Source organism: Gopherus flavomarginatus, chromosome 13, assembly GCF_025201925.1.
Source record: "Gopherus flavomarginatus isolate rGopFla2 chromosome 13, rGopFla2.mat.asm, whole genome shotgun sequence".
Taxonomy (NCBI): Eukaryota; Metazoa; Chordata; order Testudines; family Testudinidae; genus Gopherus; species Gopherus flavomarginatus.
The window spans coordinates 23811848-23828059 of NC_066629.1; the positions used below are offsets into that span (position 1 = coordinate 23811848).

Here is a 16212-nt window from a genome sequence, read left to right on the forward strand (position 1 = left end):
TGCAGGAAAATCAGTAGAGATTCATAGAACTGATCAAGAGACATAAAGAGTCAGATCTGTCTCCTTTTAGTAAGACTGGTTGGGCTGTAAAATTTGGCACTTTCCCTAATGATCATTTGAATCAATTTTCTGTATCGGACCTTGTTATAGCTGCCCTGCTCCAGTCCTTCCCTGACCAAATGACCCTTGCCTCTGTGCTTTTGTGCGACTCTGCTCAGCCAGCAGACTCCCTGCTCCATATGGCAGAGACCCTGAACTCTCCCAGGAATATCCCTTTCTGTTTGTGCTGGGAACCGCACTTATTTTGAATTGTAAATATTTATGTACAAGTAAACAAAGCTCGCATTGTGCGAGCAGCACACAGCCGTGCTCCCAGCTGACAATGGGCAAGGGACACAAAAGATTCCAAAAGAAAATAGATGGTTGGTGCAATCCGCTTGCATAATGCACCCTCTGGGAGCAGAGGAAGGCAACACTGGGGAGACTGGCATTGCCCCCCCAACACACCTCGGGAGCAAGGGAAGGCAGCTGGCATGCTGCCTCCCTCACTCTTCAGAAGCAGGAGGTGGCAGCTGACACAGCTGTCTAAGAAATTGGATTTGATTCATTGATTTTCCCTTCTTGCTCAATATTTAAAAGCCTCTGGACCACAAGGGTTTGATTGAAATTCTGAGGCCCTGTGCAGCTTTTGGTGTTCCTGTGTGAGTCCTGCCTAGATGTCCTGCTGGGCAAATTTTGGGACCATACTCAGAGAAGCGTTATTCCAGGAGGATTTGCATTAAATGAATACAAATGGCTGTCTGTTTGGCATTCAGCAAGGTTTGCATCTCTCCAGTGAGAAAATTGGATTCGACCCTTTAGCCTTGGCATTTCTGCGTCCAAGATGGAACATCCCTGCAAATGAGATTTTTAATTGGCAGCAATGAGATTGGAGTTGAACTCAAATAGAAAGCTATCTGAAAGGAAGGGATGCCACTGTCCTAGCACCCTCTGTGCTAACTCTCATCAGCCTCCCAGTTCTGCCTTGTATTGTTGGCCTATCTACCTCTATGCTACTCTCCAGCATAAAGTAATTGGCTCTTGAAACCTAGAAGCAGAAAAGAGAAAAAGTAGATCTCTGGCTGGTGTAAATCAAGATAGTGAGCTACGCTTATTTACATCTGCTGACTATCTGCCCATATTAGGTCCCCCCAATAGCACTTCCTGTACCCACAAGCCAGTGGAGAATTGATCCCTCTTCTTCAGGGCTCTGTCCAGTTTAGTTTTAAAGTTCTCATGGTCTTCCTTGTTTGTGGACACACAGGTTCACTTTGGGTGTGCTGAAAGGGTTTATCTTGTGCTGCTTCTGAATTCCTCCCTGTCTTCTCCACGCTCGATGGAATTGCTTAAAATGCTTCAGATTTTCCTTCTGTCTCTGTGGCGGAGGGACTCCTCTCACTTTACAACTTGGGCTGCAGTTTTGCAGACCTCTCTCCATCTCGCCCTGAGTGGTGCAGAATTGTAGTCTGCTCCTAAATATCCTGCTTCTGAGTCCCAGCAGTAAACATGTGGCCCAGGTCAGTCTACACTAGGACAGTGACTTGTTGCTGGCAGTGGTCCCTCAAGTCTCTGTAGTGCTTTCCCAAAGGATATTGAAAACAGAGGTGTCACAGTTACTCTCACATTTGAAGTGCTTTCAGTACCAGCTCAGGGGGATCTGCTGCTGAATGCCATTGTCAGCCATGGTTCTGTTTCCTAGTGTGAAGAGACTACTTAGCAGGTCTTAAGAGTGGAAAATGTTCCTAACAAACACATCCAGGCTTTGCTATATTTGTTCAATCCAGATGTCCCCTCCTTCCAATAACTTTGACATCTTTGTAATGTCCATTGACTGAAAGACTAGCTTGTTTTTTAAATTAAATTTTTATTGGTGCCTTGGACATGTTCCAAACTAGTCTGAAAAAACCTCTCTTGCTGCAAATCTCTGCCTAACTTTCAGCTTCTTTCCTTCAGTTTTTGTATATGCTGTCTGTCTGTAAAGGGTGATTTTATGCAGCTCAGATTAAAACCCAGTGCAAACATTACTCATAAAAAGGGCTGAGTTGATACCTTAGTTTGGTGCAGTATTCTCCTTCACCTTGATGGGAGTTGCGTACGTCTGTCACCAACAGACTTCTCTGCTGAGGAGCCTTTCTTGGGGACATTCTGATGTCTTACGGTTGTGTCAAAACAAGCCCCCTTTTTTGTGCAGTAAGATGTCAGCAGAAATGATAGAGAAAATTGTTTAGAGGCTGATTGGGTCTAGATTGCTGTGAAATGCTGCTGGCTAAAGCTGTGGAGATAGACTCATAGACTCTAGGACTGGAAGGGACCTCGAGAGGTCATCGAGTCCAGTCCCCTGCCCTCATGGCAGGACCAAATACTGTCTAGACCATCCCTAATAGACATTTATCTAACCTACTCTTAAATATCTCCGGAGATGGAGATTCCACAACTTCCCTAGGCAATCTATTCCAGTGTTTAATTACCCTGACAGTTAGGAACTTTTTCCTAATGTCCAACCTAAATCTCCCTGGCTGCAGTTTAAGCCCATTGCTGCTTGTTCTATCATTGGAGGCTAAGGTGAACAAGTTTTCTCCCTCCTCCTGATGACACCCTTTTAGATACCTGAAAACTGCTATCATGATGGGATTGAGTTTCCCCTTATGGCTTTTTTGGATGGATTCTTTTTGCCTTTGCTGTTGCCCAGGCATTGCTGCTCAATGGGTCATTACCTGAGGACGAGCAAGAGGGATCATTTGTCCTTTGTGAACATGGAGCCTGTCCAGAAGAGCAGCTGGTGAGCATGTTCTTTTCCCTTAAAATCTAGTTTCAGTCAACTTTGTGCACCGTTCAGACAGAGGATGGGTAATAACTGCAGTGTATTTGCATTCAGGTCATAATCCGAAGTCGTCTGGACCAGAGCATGGACGAAAATCAGGACCTAAAGGTTAGAAGAGGACAGATAAAGACAAAGAATGGTTATCGGGATTGGGATCTTCGGGGCTCCTTTCTATGTGCACTATATAGCTCTTTAATTTAAGCAGAGGGAGGGAATGTTGTTGCACAGAATGACTGAGAGTCAGCAGCTCTGCTGCTGTCATGCGATGTGAACTTAGTTAAGTCACTGCACTTCTTTATGCCTCAATTTTTAAAATGGATTAATAATTGCCTCCCAAATGGGCCGTGAGAATGATAGAACTGAATTTGGAAAGTGCTTTGAGATTCTCACATGGGAGGTGCTTTATGAGTGTTGTTGTTATTACGCTTGCATGAGTAGTTTCATGATCATCTGTGTTGTAAGCTAGTGTAGGGTAGAATCTGGGGAAATGCCCTCTTTTCATCCAGTTTGCCTCTAAATAATGCTGTCAATGCAGCTGTCCTTTAAAACAAAACACCAACCAATTATTTGAATTAAGTCCAGCCCTGAATAGACTTCTCTGCACGTTCTTGAAGCTGGAGCCTTTCTCGAGAGATGCATATTGTGCTGCATTTAGAAACCTTTATCCAGGACAATTGTTAAATTTCTAGCCATGTCTGGGTGTAAACAAGCTTTCATGTGGAAGATAAAAGCAGCTTAGAAAAACCCTCCTGTCAAGCCTGTCTCTCTCGTGCTCTGTGCTGAAGTTGGCAGTAGCCCAGCACTAAAGCTGGAAGTAAAGTGCTCTGCATTGCTCCAAAGGGTAGATTTGGTGGATTCGCAATCTTTATCTCTGCAACTTAATATAAAGTGTTTAGGAAGCTACAGCTGCTCAGAAGGTGTTTCATGGAGAGAGAGTGATTTCTGTTGCTGGGTTTGTAAACTGTGGTCTGACATATTTTTTGGTCTGTGAGAGGAGGTGGGGTTTGTTTTATTTGAGAGGGTCTCCAGAGACCAGGTGTTGGGAGGGATGGAGATATTTCTGGGATGACATGAAACGACCATTTAAACAAATTGTGTTGGATTTACAGAAGGAATTACTGAAATACAAGCAAGAAGCGCGAAACTTACAAGGAATAAAGGTGAGAAGAGAGAGAATTTAATTAAATAATTAACAGTAACCCTTGGGAACCTATCAGCGGGGTCAGTGGCAACATGATACCTCTCAGTTTACCCCAAGGAATGGAGTGGGGCCTGTTAGAGCAGGGAATTGGCAGTCAGGGCTCACAGCTTTATAGATTCCAAGGCCAGAAGGGACCACCGGTAAGTGGAGACAAGCCCTAAATTTGTCTAACTTCAGCTTCCATCCATTGGATTGTGTTAAACCTTTCTTTGCTAGATTAAAGATCACATTGTTAAATATCTGTTCCCCATATAGATATTTATAGACTGTAATGAGATCACCCCTTAACCTTCTCTTTGTTAAGCTAAATAGATTGACTCCTTCAGTCTATCACTGTAAGGTATGTTTTCTAATCCTTAATTGTTTTTGTGGCTCTTTTCCTGGGTTCTATTCCTGGCACTGGGAAATGAATATGGTCAAAGCAGGGAACTGGGAATTAGGACATCTGGGTTCTATTCCTGACTCTTGTACTGTCTTTGTGACCTTAGCCAAATCACATTGCTTCTTTGGGCTTCAGTTTCCCAAAGGGATGGGTGGAACAGGGTATGTGTATGGTGGTTCTCATGGCCTGTTAGCCCTGTTATCCTGGGAATAAACACTTTAGTGTGGTGGATTGGTTTATTCCTAGCAGCAGAGAGGGAACCATGGCATGTGCAGATGCCCTCCTTAGCTGGGGCAGTTGTTTGGCTGTGTGTGTTCTTGTTTGCCCAGCGCCTCCCTTTGGAGTACAGGCCTTTTACAATCTGCTCCTGAGTTTGAGATAGTTTTGGAGCTCTGTCACATTGCGTTGTGGAGGAAGCACACTGCTGTCCAAGGTGGAGCTGTTTGCTTCACAGTAATATGAATGGAAAAGTGCAAGGTTGAGCCCTGATTCAGCCGTGGATCCTGGCTCCCCGGAGACACATTTAGAGGATGTTTCTCCCCTGTGAGTGGTGCAGGCAATAGATGGGGGTCACTGGCTCTGTGCCACCAAAAGGAGCCTCCAAATATAGAGCTGCTTCTCCCCACTGGAGCAGGAAGTTCAAACAGAAGCACAGAAATTCCTCAGTGAGTTTGACAGCTAGCTAAAGGCAGAGAATTCAGCAGCAGGGAGCATCCCAGTGTAAGGCCTGAGAGCTTGTTCAGGCAGATGCCTTCACATCTCCTGCTGTGGGTGCCAGGGCTCACCCTTTTCCATGGGCCGCAGTCTGGCACTCTGCATGTCCCTTTCTTTCTCCTGGGCCTGTTGTAATTTTCACTGTGTTATCTATCAAATTTAGACCATCAGCTCCTCATGGCAGGGCACCTGCCTACTCCATGCACACCAGTGGCACTGTGCTAACAGTAATATGTGTATTTTCCCAGGATGCATTGCAGCAGAGGTTGGCTCAGCAGGACGCTTCAGTTCTTCAGCTAAAGCAGGAGCTGCTGAGAGCAAATATGGACAAGGAGGAATTGCACAACCTGAATGTGAGTCATTTGTGCTGCTAACTCAGACAATGTCGCAGGTATTGGGGAGGATGGCTGGGGATTGCAGGGTCTGAGACTACAGGGTAGAGAGCCCAGCGGTCACAGTGTGGGGCTGGTGGGCACCGTGTAGGTCCATGTGTTGTCGGATAGCAGTGATCACTGGGCTATGCAGAGGAACCAATGCAGTGCAACCCAGTGGCCTATAGTCAGACTTACTAGAATCTCCTGCTTCACCCCACACTTATGGGGGTCCCTCTTCTTTTTCCCCCATCCTCCAAAGGCCCTCCTCATTGGTTGAAACTGAGGAAAGCTTTGCTTTATTTTTTCATTATAACTGGGCTGAAACTGCAGTGTGCCCATCATCTCTGTTCCATGTGTTAAAGGCAAGTGACATTCAGCAGACAGAGCATTTGCGTGTAGAATCAGCACTGAGGAGGCAGCAGTGGTCAAAGATGGGACAGGATACTGCACCGAATCTGTGCATTTAACTTCATTGCTGCTAACTTCAGGCTCTGTTACTCTGTGCACATACGCCCCACAACAGCCTTTATCACACAAGGGTGAGGAGAGGGCTGTGTCGATGGATGCACTGGATCTCCTGAGATACAAACCTCCCTTTTGTTTCTGCAGGTTGATCTGCAGAGGAAGGTTGAAGAGCGGAACAGACTTCTGGGAGAATACAAAGTAAGAGACTCTCCTAGCCCAGTCACGTGGAGATTGGGAGAGCCCTGGAAACATTCTTCCTGTAGGGCTGTTGCCCTCTCTGTGCTTCGTGCTCTGTCACTGTGAATAAATAGCAATAACAAGAGATCTCTGTGACGTCCTTTGGAACATGGCTGCTCAGGTTAAGAAGGACTGTGCCATAGCCCAGAGTGTTTTTCACAGTGGTCATTGGGTTACTTTGGCATCAGGTGTGTGCACTTGAGTGCACCGCGCTCACCCACAAACCTACTGCCCATCGCATCTGTGTCATTAAATTATCCTCAGGGCCCTACATGAATCCTGGGCCTATAGATCAGCTGTGCTTCTGGCCTCCGTGCTGAGCCTGTGGCATGTCTGTAGCCCAGGGCAGCGTGGGCCTGAGTGACTCTTTCAGACAAGGCCTTAAAGTACAGTTAGAACATGGGGTTTAAGGCAGATAGGGTGTGCCAGCTTTAACCCTTCCCTGCTCCTGAGAAAGGTGAAGGTGAGCCTTCATCACCTGCTCATACACTGATGCCGTAATCCCTCTGGGTTGCAGAAGGAGCTGGGCCAGAAGGATCGGCACGTACAGCAGCAGCAGGCCAAGCTAGATGAAATGCTCCGTCAGCTCTCCGAGGCCAGCTACCAGCAGGTACAGAGCCTGCCAACATGCCCTGCTCTTGAGAAGCTGGTGCCAGCCTGGTCAGCTCAGTTCATACTGACTTGTCTGTTCCCTTTGCAGGCAAATTTGGAGCGGGAGCTGGAGCACAAGGAGGCCCTGCTGGCTCAGTGCATGAAGAGAGAGACAGAAGAGGTGAGTGGGGCATTAGTACTTGGAACACATCAGGCTCTTGGAATGCAGTTCTCTGCCTGACATTATGTAATGTGCAGCTAGAGTCCAGTGCCAAGCTCCCCTGGGCTCCCTCTCTATCCCAGAGAGGCCAGGCTCCATGGAACGTCACAGCTGGAACTTCTGGGAGGGACTGCTCTCTGCTGCAGGTCAGCTGGAAAAATTCAGACCTATTCAACTTCCCCCATCAACCTGACAAGGGGTGAAGTCGAGTGATCTGAGCACAGGATGGGGAAACAGGAATTCCTGAGTTCTAATTCCAGCCCTGACGCTGACTCCCTCATTCACTGCCCATCTCTGCCTCAGTTTCCCCACCTGCAAAATGAGAATCCTTACACTTGCCTAGGTTCCAGGGCTGTGTGGGTTCTTAAGTGAATTTATGTACCTTGCAGAATGCTGCTGGCAATGGGACTGTATTGTTGGTGCAGTTGCTTTCCGTGCCCTCTCACAAATCTGAAGTTGGCACCTTGGAATCTTCTTCTGGGAAATTCAGAAACTTGCTGTACCCTCTGTTAAAGCGTCTTCTCCTTGCAACAGGTGATGGGCTACAGCAATCACAGCACTCAGAGCAATGGCTTCCTCCAGACAGCAGGAAAAGGAGCTGCTCCCACAGCCCACAGAGTGGTAGGTACCCTGCTCCTTAGTCAGAGCCAGCTCAGGACTCCAGTCAGCATCTGGAATGGGTTACCTAGGGAGGTGGTGGATTCTCCTTCCTTAGCGATTTTTAAGGTCAGGCTTGACAAAGCCCTGACTGGGATGATTTAGTTGGGGATTGGTCCTGCTTTGCGCAGGGGGTTGGACTAGATGACCTCCTGAGGTCCCTTCCAACCCTGATATTCTATGATTCTGTGATCCTTCCCTCTGAAGCTGCCAGCCTGTAAGGGAAAGTGCAGGCCTCTGAGGGTCCCTTGGGCCTGGGAGAAGTGCAGCGCCAGGAGGGAGGGAGGTTACACCGAGGCTCTGAATCCCTGCATTGGCTGATTTCTCCTGGTCTCTTGGGCAGACGAACGACCTGCAGTTGGTGCGTGATGCCCTCCGCAGCTTGCGGAACAGTTTCAGCGGCCACGACCCGCAGCACCACACCATCGACAGCCTGGAACAAGGCATCTCCAGCCTAATGGAGAGATTGCACCGCATGGAGACACAGAAGAGGCAAGAGAGAAGGGTAAACATTCCCCACTGGGCTTGCTTCATACCTCCACCTCCTCTTACTGACCAGAGCTAGCAACCAGGGAATGCTCCATCCCTTCACATTCCTCCCTGCAGTGTGCTGATCATGTGGTCACTCTGCTCACTGAATCCTAAAGGCTAGATTGTGGCAGATGGAGGGCCCCTGAGGACCCCAGCCAGCCCTGGAGGAACCCCTGGGGTGTAGCAGATGGTGTTTCATTACTGTACCTCACATCTCTGCTCTCACTGCCTCTCACTGGAAGCCTAATGTTAAGATGTGCTGCTTATATCACTGAGAAGCAGTCATCTAGTCCAGTGGTTCTCAACCAGGGGTAAGCATACACCTGGGGTACCCAGAGGTCTTCCAGGCGGTGCATCAACTCACCTAGATATTTGCCTAGTTTTACAACAGGCTACAGAAGAAGCACTAGCAAAGTCAGTACAAACTAAAATTTCATACATACAATGACTTGTTTGTACTGCTCTATATACTATACACTGAAATGTAAGTACAATATTTGTATTCCAATTGATTAATTTTTTAATTGTATACTAAACATGAGAATGTACGCAAATAATAGTGCACTGTGACTCTTTTGTATTTTTTATCTCTGATTTTATAAGCAAGTAGTTTTTAAGTGCAGTGTAACTTCGGGGTACACAAGACAAATCAGACTCCTCTAAGGGGTACAGTAGTCAGGAAAGGTTGAGAGCCACTGATCTAGTCAAGTAGTTGGAACAGGGGCCTGTAAGTCAGGACTCTTGAGTTCTGTTCCTGGTTCTGTCCCTGTTCCCTCCCACTGGGGGCTGTAAGGATTAATTGGTTAACATTTGCAGAGTGCTGTGAAGCTTGTGTGGGCAAAGAGCTGTTACTACACCACCATGGGCTGTCATTGCTGCTGCCTGGGCTCTGTTGTGCTGCCCGTTAGGCCTGATGGTGGTATTTGGAAGCAGACACTTGCTGACCTTATAACTACACAGGGTTAAGTATGTCTCTGTCTGGGAGCAGGGCCATGTTAGTGGTTTTAATCAGTCCAACCCATCTGTTGTTTCTTTGTTGGGGTCTATTTCATGCTTGATAAGTATATGGAGGGGATGTTATGATAGGATCGTTAATTTGGGCAATTGATCTTGAATTACCACCAGACAGGTCTGCTCAATGGTCTGCGGGGAGATGTTGCATGCGATGGGTACTGAGTTGCTGCGGAGAATTCCTTCTTGGGTGCTAGCTGGTGACTCTTGCCCACATGCTCAGGGTTTAGCTGATCGCCATATTTGGAGTCGGGAAGGAATTTTCCTCCAGGGCGGATTGGCAGGTGCCCTGGAGGTTTTTCGCCTTCCCCTGCAGCGTGGGGCACGGGTCGCTTGCTGGTGGTTTCTCTGCAGCTTGAGGTCTTCAAACCATTTTGAGGATTTCAATAACTCGGTCCTGGGATAGGGGTTGTTATAAAATTGGATGGGTGGGGTTCTGTGGCCTGCCTTGTGCAGGAGGTCAGACTAGATGATCAGATCGGTCCCTTCTGACCTATGAGTCTATGAGTCTATGTCTGCAAAAAGTGTGGCAGAGTGAAAAAGTAAACAATGACATTCAAAGTCCAGGCGAACCTAACTCCAGAGTCTGTGCTCTCTAAGGCTGTCCATCCCTACAGGCCATGCTGACCCTCAGTAGGGGTTGTAGATTGTGCCATTTTGCACCTCTGGACTGTGGGAAATCTGAGCTCCTAGTATCTTGGGAGAAAATAGTCATTCACGTTGGTTAAATTTAAATGCCATCTCCTACAGCAGGGGTCTGGGTGAAAATCTGTGTGTATTGGGAGTCTCTGTGTGTTTGTGTTGGGGGGGGTCTTGTATGTAGATCTGGTTGTGTGTGTCTGGGTAGGTCTTGTGGCTAGACGTGTGTGTGTGTGGAAGAAGATGATCCTCTTAAAGTGTTTCATGACATTTTCCTTCCCTGGTTAGTTTGCTTGCACCACTGGAGGCCTGTGGAACTGACCCTTTGCCCTCAATCTCTTGGCTTTCCCCATAGGTTCAAGGGAAGTCGCCCGCAAGCCGAGCAGCGAATGAGTATCGAGACTCCTGGCCTCCCAACTCCAGTGAGTGCATTTCAGCTCTATTGCTCCAAAAACTGGCTTCACGGCTCAGAGGTTTCCTGGACAAAGTCCACTGCACAGTGTCCCTCCTGGGAAGCAGAACAGGCTGACCTCTCACTCCATTGCTCATTGCTGTAGCATTTCTCCTGGGCCATTTGCTTCATAGACTAAGCTTCAGTGCAAGGGGTAGGCAGAATAGGAGCTTGATCCTCACTGAAATTTCTCACTACCACAATATAAATAATAAAAGCAGCAAAGAATCCTGTGGCACCTTGTAGACTAACAGACGTTTTGGAGCATGAGCTTTCGTGGGTGAATACCCACTTCGTCAGATGCATGTAGTGGAAATTTCCAGGGGCAGGTATATATATGCAAGCAAGCTAAAGGTAATGAGGTTAGTTCAATCAGGGAGGATGAGGCCTTGTTCTAGCAGTTGAGGTGTGAAAACCAAGGGAGGAGAAACTGGTTTTGTAGTTGGCAAGCCATTCACAGTCTTTGTTTAATCCTGAGCTGATGGTGTCAAATTTGCAGATGAACCGAAGCTCAACAGTTTTTCTTTGAAGTCTGGTCCTGAAGTTTTTTTGCTGCAGTGATCCCACACTTTCACAGGCCTTGGGTGGCAGGCCAGTCCTCGCCCACAGACAACCTGCCAACCTGAAACATATTCTCACCAGTAACTGCACACCACACCCTAGTAACTCTAGCTCAGGAACCAATCCATGCAACAAACCTCAATGCCAACTCTGCCCACATATTTACACCAGCGACACCATCAGAGGACCTAACCAGATCAGCCACACCATGACCGGTTCATTCACCTGCACGTCCACCAATGTAATATATGCCAGCAATGCCCCTCTGCTATGTACATCGGCCAAACTGGACAGTCTCTATGGAAAAGGATAAATGGACACAAATAAGATATTAGGAATGGCAATATACAGAAACCTGTAGGAAAACACTTCAACCTTCCTGACCACACTATAGCAGACCTTAAGGTGGCCATCCTGCAGCAAAAAAACTTCAGGACCAGACTTCAAAGAGAAACTGCTGAGCTTCAGTTCATCTGCAAATTTGACACCATCAGCTCAAGATTAAACAAAGACTGTGAATGGCTTGCCAACTACAAAACCAGTTTCTTCTCCCTTGGTTTTCACTCCTCAACTGCTAGAACAGGGCCTCATCCTCCCTGATTGAACTAACCTAGTTATCTCTAGCTTGCCTGCATATATATACCTGCCCCTGGAAATTTCCACTACATGCATCTGACGAAGTGGGTAATCACCTACGAAAGCTCATGCTCCAAAACGTCTGTTAGTCTATAAGGTGCCACAGGATTCTTTGCTGCTTTTACAGATCCAGACTAACACGACTACCCCTTTGATACCTGAATATAAATAATAGTAATTACTCCTTGGATTCAGGGGGAAATGCCATGTTCTCTCAGACTCCTTAAGGATTATTGTTAGCTGCATTGGGTGTTTGCACCACCTAGTGGCCATGAGTACTATCTCTTAGGCCAGGGTTTAATGTGTACACTGTAGCATAGGATTCCCCTCACTGCATTTGCCTGACTTTAGAGCAGCGATAGTTTCCTCTCCATCATGGGAACTGCTTTTCTGGGGTCAGTTGTAAATATAACCTGAAAAATCCATTGGTTTGTAAAGACTGAATTCTCAAAGGAGCAGTGAGGAGTCGGCCTGTTGGTGTTGGGGACAAATAGAGAGCCCTACTTTTTAACTACATTGCAGTGCTCAGCACCAGGAGGATTTTAGGGAGATATTAGCAAAGGAATTATGGACACTTAGTATCTGGAGGAAAAGCCCAACGTGGGTTCTGCTGAGAAGTCGCCTGGGTTGCCTTTTCTTTCTTGTCTAAAGCTGCAATTTGTGCAGCAGCCTCCATGTAACCAGCCTAATGGAAGCAAAACATGCCTCACCTGCCACCTCCCAAAGCCCCTGCAGGCAGCTTCCCTCCACTGCAGAAGTCCATTTATTCAGGCTCTAGCAGATCACAAACCCAGATCTGCCTGGGTGTAAAGAGCTCCAAGTGATGGCTCTAGATTCATTAAGCCAGAAAGCCCTCATGACTGATATCCAGATCTGCAGTTCACTTCCTTTGTGTACATGTTGTGAAGGTCAAAAACCAGAGAGGGTCTCACTGTGTACACCTTCCCCTGCCTAAGCCTTTGGCATAGACACACCTGTATTGCAGCAATGGGGAGGGTAAGGGTGCAGTCAGAAAGAGAGATGCACATATTAACAAAGAGAAACCCATCACGCGCACAGACACCTCCCTAGTCTATGTAATATGGGCAGAAGGGCAGGTGACTGGGTCTGTTGCGCCTTTCTGAGTTAGTCGGTCTGAGCTGACACGTGACCTCTTGTCCTGTAGGTTTCAGTCAATTATTGCTCCCTCTTTTCTGTCAGTGAAGACAAGCAGAATGATAATCACTTATATTGAACTGCTAGAAGGGGTGTGCCACTCACGGAATGATTGTCCGAGAATGGGCTGGAATTCTCCGGTCACTACAAAGACAGCAGGCAAAGTCTCTGTAGTGCAGGGGGTGTGCTGTATGCACCGTGTGCACTGGGCTGTGTCTCATCATCCCCTGGGGCGGCGCTAGGGTGGCCCTTCAGGCTAACATTGTAATACCTTGCAGTGCACTGTCTTCCTGTAAGGGGGCAAGATCCTGCCCTTGTCAGGGGATGGACTTCATCATCTAAGAGGTCTTTCCCATCTCTGGGTCTCTGCTCCTGTGCTGAAATGATGCTGAGAATGCCTCTAGAGGAACAGGATGGGAAAGAAAACTGCTCTCCCTTGGCTGCAGTGACAGTACTTTGTGTTTCTCTCTTTGCAGAATTGCCTCATTCTCACAGCACACCCACTATGAGCAGCAGCGCCTGCACCAAAGTGCTCTACTTCACTGACCGTTCACTCACACCTTTCATGGTCAATATACCAAAGAGGTGAGACCTGGCTTTGCCACACTAATAGAGTTTGCTTCACTGAAAGCGCTGATCTAATCCATGGTATTTCTCCTCTCCAAAACATGCTGTCCATCCCTTAAATCTGGCTTTTGACTGTATTTCATTGCAAAGAGGAAGTGGTGACAAGAAAACAGACCCACGATATGTGTGTTTGTCACTTTAGGCCTGACCGGATTTCCCAGCTGATGCATATGTAATTAGTTTATTTATTTAAAGCCCCAGAAGATTGATCTCTGGTTTGTATGATAATTCATCTCTGGTTTTATGAGTGGGCAGCAGCCAGACAGATTTACTCTTACTCCAGCACAACACAAACCATTTAGTGCAAGACTCTCCATCTACAATAGCAGCTATCGCAGTCAGTGCAAAAAAGAAACATGGAAGAGTTGGTTTGGATTTGTTTTCAGTAAATAACAGACACTATTCTCTCTGTGATCAGATGCTTTGGTTTGTACCAGGTATTTTCCAGGCACTCTGGCTCACCTTGGTGTGCTGCTGTTCATTGTGCCATGCTGGTGCTAATGTTCAGTGTGCCATATTACAAGCTGTGTCCAAGCACTTGATCTCAGTCCCATGGCAGAATCTGCCAGAGAGGATAGCTCTTAACTCCTGTTTTGCAGGTTAGGTGAGGTGACGCTGAAGGACTTCAAGGCAGCTATCGATCGGGAAGGAACCCACCGGTACCATTTCAAAGCCCTGGATCCAGAATTTGGCACAGTCAAGGAGGAGGTATGTTTGTCCTCTTTAGTAGCAGCTCTCTCCTAATCTAAGTTTGTGTGTGGTGTCACCAGCAACAGCCTGGACATGTCTGCCACATTCACTTTCCATGTGAATGAAATCTGTAACTTGCTACAGAGCTACAGTTTTCAGAGCTACAGTTTAAGGGACGACAGCCCCCAAGTAAGGAGCCAAAAAGGGACATCTTCAGTCCCACCCAGAGCACTGACTTTAGTGTGATCACAAAGGTGCACAAGTGGTGGATGGGGATTTGCAGGGTCCCTCCTTCACTGTGCCAGCTGCACCCGGAGGCATTTCCTATGACAGCACCATTCGGGAGATGCAGATTCCAAGCCAGACCTCTAAAACAGGGGTGGGGAACCTTTTTTCTATCGGGGCCATTGACCCACAGGAAAAAACAGTCACGGGCCACACACAGCCCTGCAGGGAGAGAACAGAGGCTCAAGGCTTCCCTCGCAGCACAGCAAGCCAGCACTTGCGGCTCCAGCCCTGCGGGGAGGCACGGGGCTTCCCCTAGGCTCTGAGGTGGGACCAGAAATGAGGGGTTAAGGGTGCAGGAGGGGGCAGGGGGTTCGAGTGTGGGAGGGAGTGAGGGTTCTGGCTGGGGGTGCAGGCTCTGGGGTGGGGCTGGGGATGAGGAGTTTGGGGTGCATGAGGGGGCTCAATGCTGGGGCAAGGGGTTGGGGTGGGGGTGCAGGGTCTGGGAGGGAATTAGGGTGCGGGAGGGAGTTCCGACCTGGGGCAGGGAGTTGGGGTAGGGGTGCGGGCTGTGGGAGGAAGTTAGGGTGCGGGGGAGGGAGTTTGAACTGCAGCAGGGGGGTTGGAGTGTGGGCTGTGGGAGGGAGTTTGGGTGCAGGAAGTGGATCAGGCCTGGGGGTTGGTGTGCCGGTGGGGGTGCAGGCTCTCTGAGGGAGTTAGGGTGCGGGAAGGGGCTCAGGGTGTGGATAAGGGTGTGGGGTCTCAGAGGGAGTTAGGGTGCAAAAGGGGTTGCTGGGTGCAGGCTCCGGCTGGGTGGCGCTTAGCTGAGGTGGCTCCCGGTCGGTGGCACAGTGGGGCTAAGGCAGGTGTTATATCAGAGAGGTTTCTTGAATGGGGCAAGTCAGCAGGATTCGGGCCATTTCTACATCTAAATCAGTGCAGAGTTTGCTCCATTTGTGGCTCTGTGGCCCATGGGTGTGAGCCAAGCTGGTGGAGATGTGCTTTCGCTAAAGTATCCTAAATACTTGGGGCCAGAGTCAGCTCTGGCATAAGCAGTGCAACCCCAGTTGAGGTCAATGAGCCTACTTATGCCACAGCTGAATGTGGTTCTTGGTTTTTAATTAGCTATTTTATATAGCAAAGAATCCTCTTCCTTCTCCCCCAGTAACCCTAAATGATGCCCTTCCCCCAAAAAACTTTTGTTAAGACACATCAGTGCCAGCTTCTCCAGAGATGGTCTAATGTTCGGAGGACTGAAGTTCCCAAGCTTTAATCCCAGTTCTGATACTGCCTCCCTGTGTGTCCTTGGGCAAATCATGACCCTTCTCTGTATCTCACTTTGCCTGTCAGAAAAATGGGGATAATAATCCTTATTTTTTCTCTATGGGGGAGGAATAGGCAGCCATACTGCTGTTTTCAAAGCATGGTGGGAACTTAACATGCTATGTAAGTGCCAGTTATTTTTATTATTTGGTTTAATTCCTCCATCTCTCATGCCATTCAGATGTAACAAAGCAGTGTCCATCCTCCAGAAGTGACCTGATTCTCTCTCTGCCTTTTTATAGGTCTTCCATGATGATGACATCATTCCTGGTTGGGAGGGGAAAATTGTAGCCTGGATGGAAGAGGATCATGAGGAAAATTAATCAGACTCTTGGGTGTTGTTATTGTGGGGACCTGTAACTGGCTGGAATGCTCAGAGATAATGACCAAAAAGAGTGTGAGCTGGGACATGTCCAATTCAAGCTGCCAAAAGAGAGGACTTCTCTGCAACCAACGGGTAAAACACTTGTGTGTGCGAGGATGCCTGGCATTTAACTTTCCATGGCCAAATGCAGACAGTGTTGTGAGACTGAAATTGCAGATTGGTGGGAAAGAATCATCTTGCTTTGTCCTGTCAACACAACCCTGGAGGCCTTATTGATGTGTTTCTCCATTCTCCTGGTTCCCCCACCCCCTGGAATGCCTGCTGCTGTTTGTAAACT

General features: G+C 47.8%; 1 protein-coding gene across 6 annotated transcripts in view; it reads left to right on the forward strand.

Annotated features, from left to right (window-relative positions):
- The window catches only part of DIXDC1 (DIX domain containing 1), a 72142-nt gene extending 55930 nt beyond the window's left edge, over window positions 1–16212 (forward strand). For all 6 annotated transcript variants that reach the window (XM_050922031.1, XM_050922032.1, XM_050922030.1 and 3 more), the window contains 13 exons: window positions 2729–2818; window positions 2915–2968; window positions 3970–4020; window positions 5406–5510; window positions 6141–6194; window positions 6751–6843; window positions 6934–7005; window positions 7579–7665; window positions 8045–8206; window positions 10238–10304; window positions 13162–13270; window positions 13912–14020; window positions 15793–16212. In XM_050922031.1, coding sequence (XP_050777988.1) covers window positions 2729–2818; window positions 2915–2968; window positions 3970–4020; window positions 5406–5510; window positions 6141–6194; window positions 6751–6843; window positions 6934–7005; window positions 7579–7665; window positions 8045–8206; window positions 10238–10304; window positions 13162–13270; window positions 13912–14020; window positions 15793–15873 — 1134 coding nt within the window. In that variant the 3' untranslated portion in view covers window positions 15874–16212. The remainder of the gene's footprint in view (window positions 1–2728; window positions 2819–2914; window positions 2969–3969; window positions 4021–5405; window positions 5511–6140; window positions 6195–6750; window positions 6844–6933; window positions 7006–7578; window positions 7666–8044; window positions 8207–10237; window positions 10305–13161; window positions 13271–13911; window positions 14021–15792) is intronic.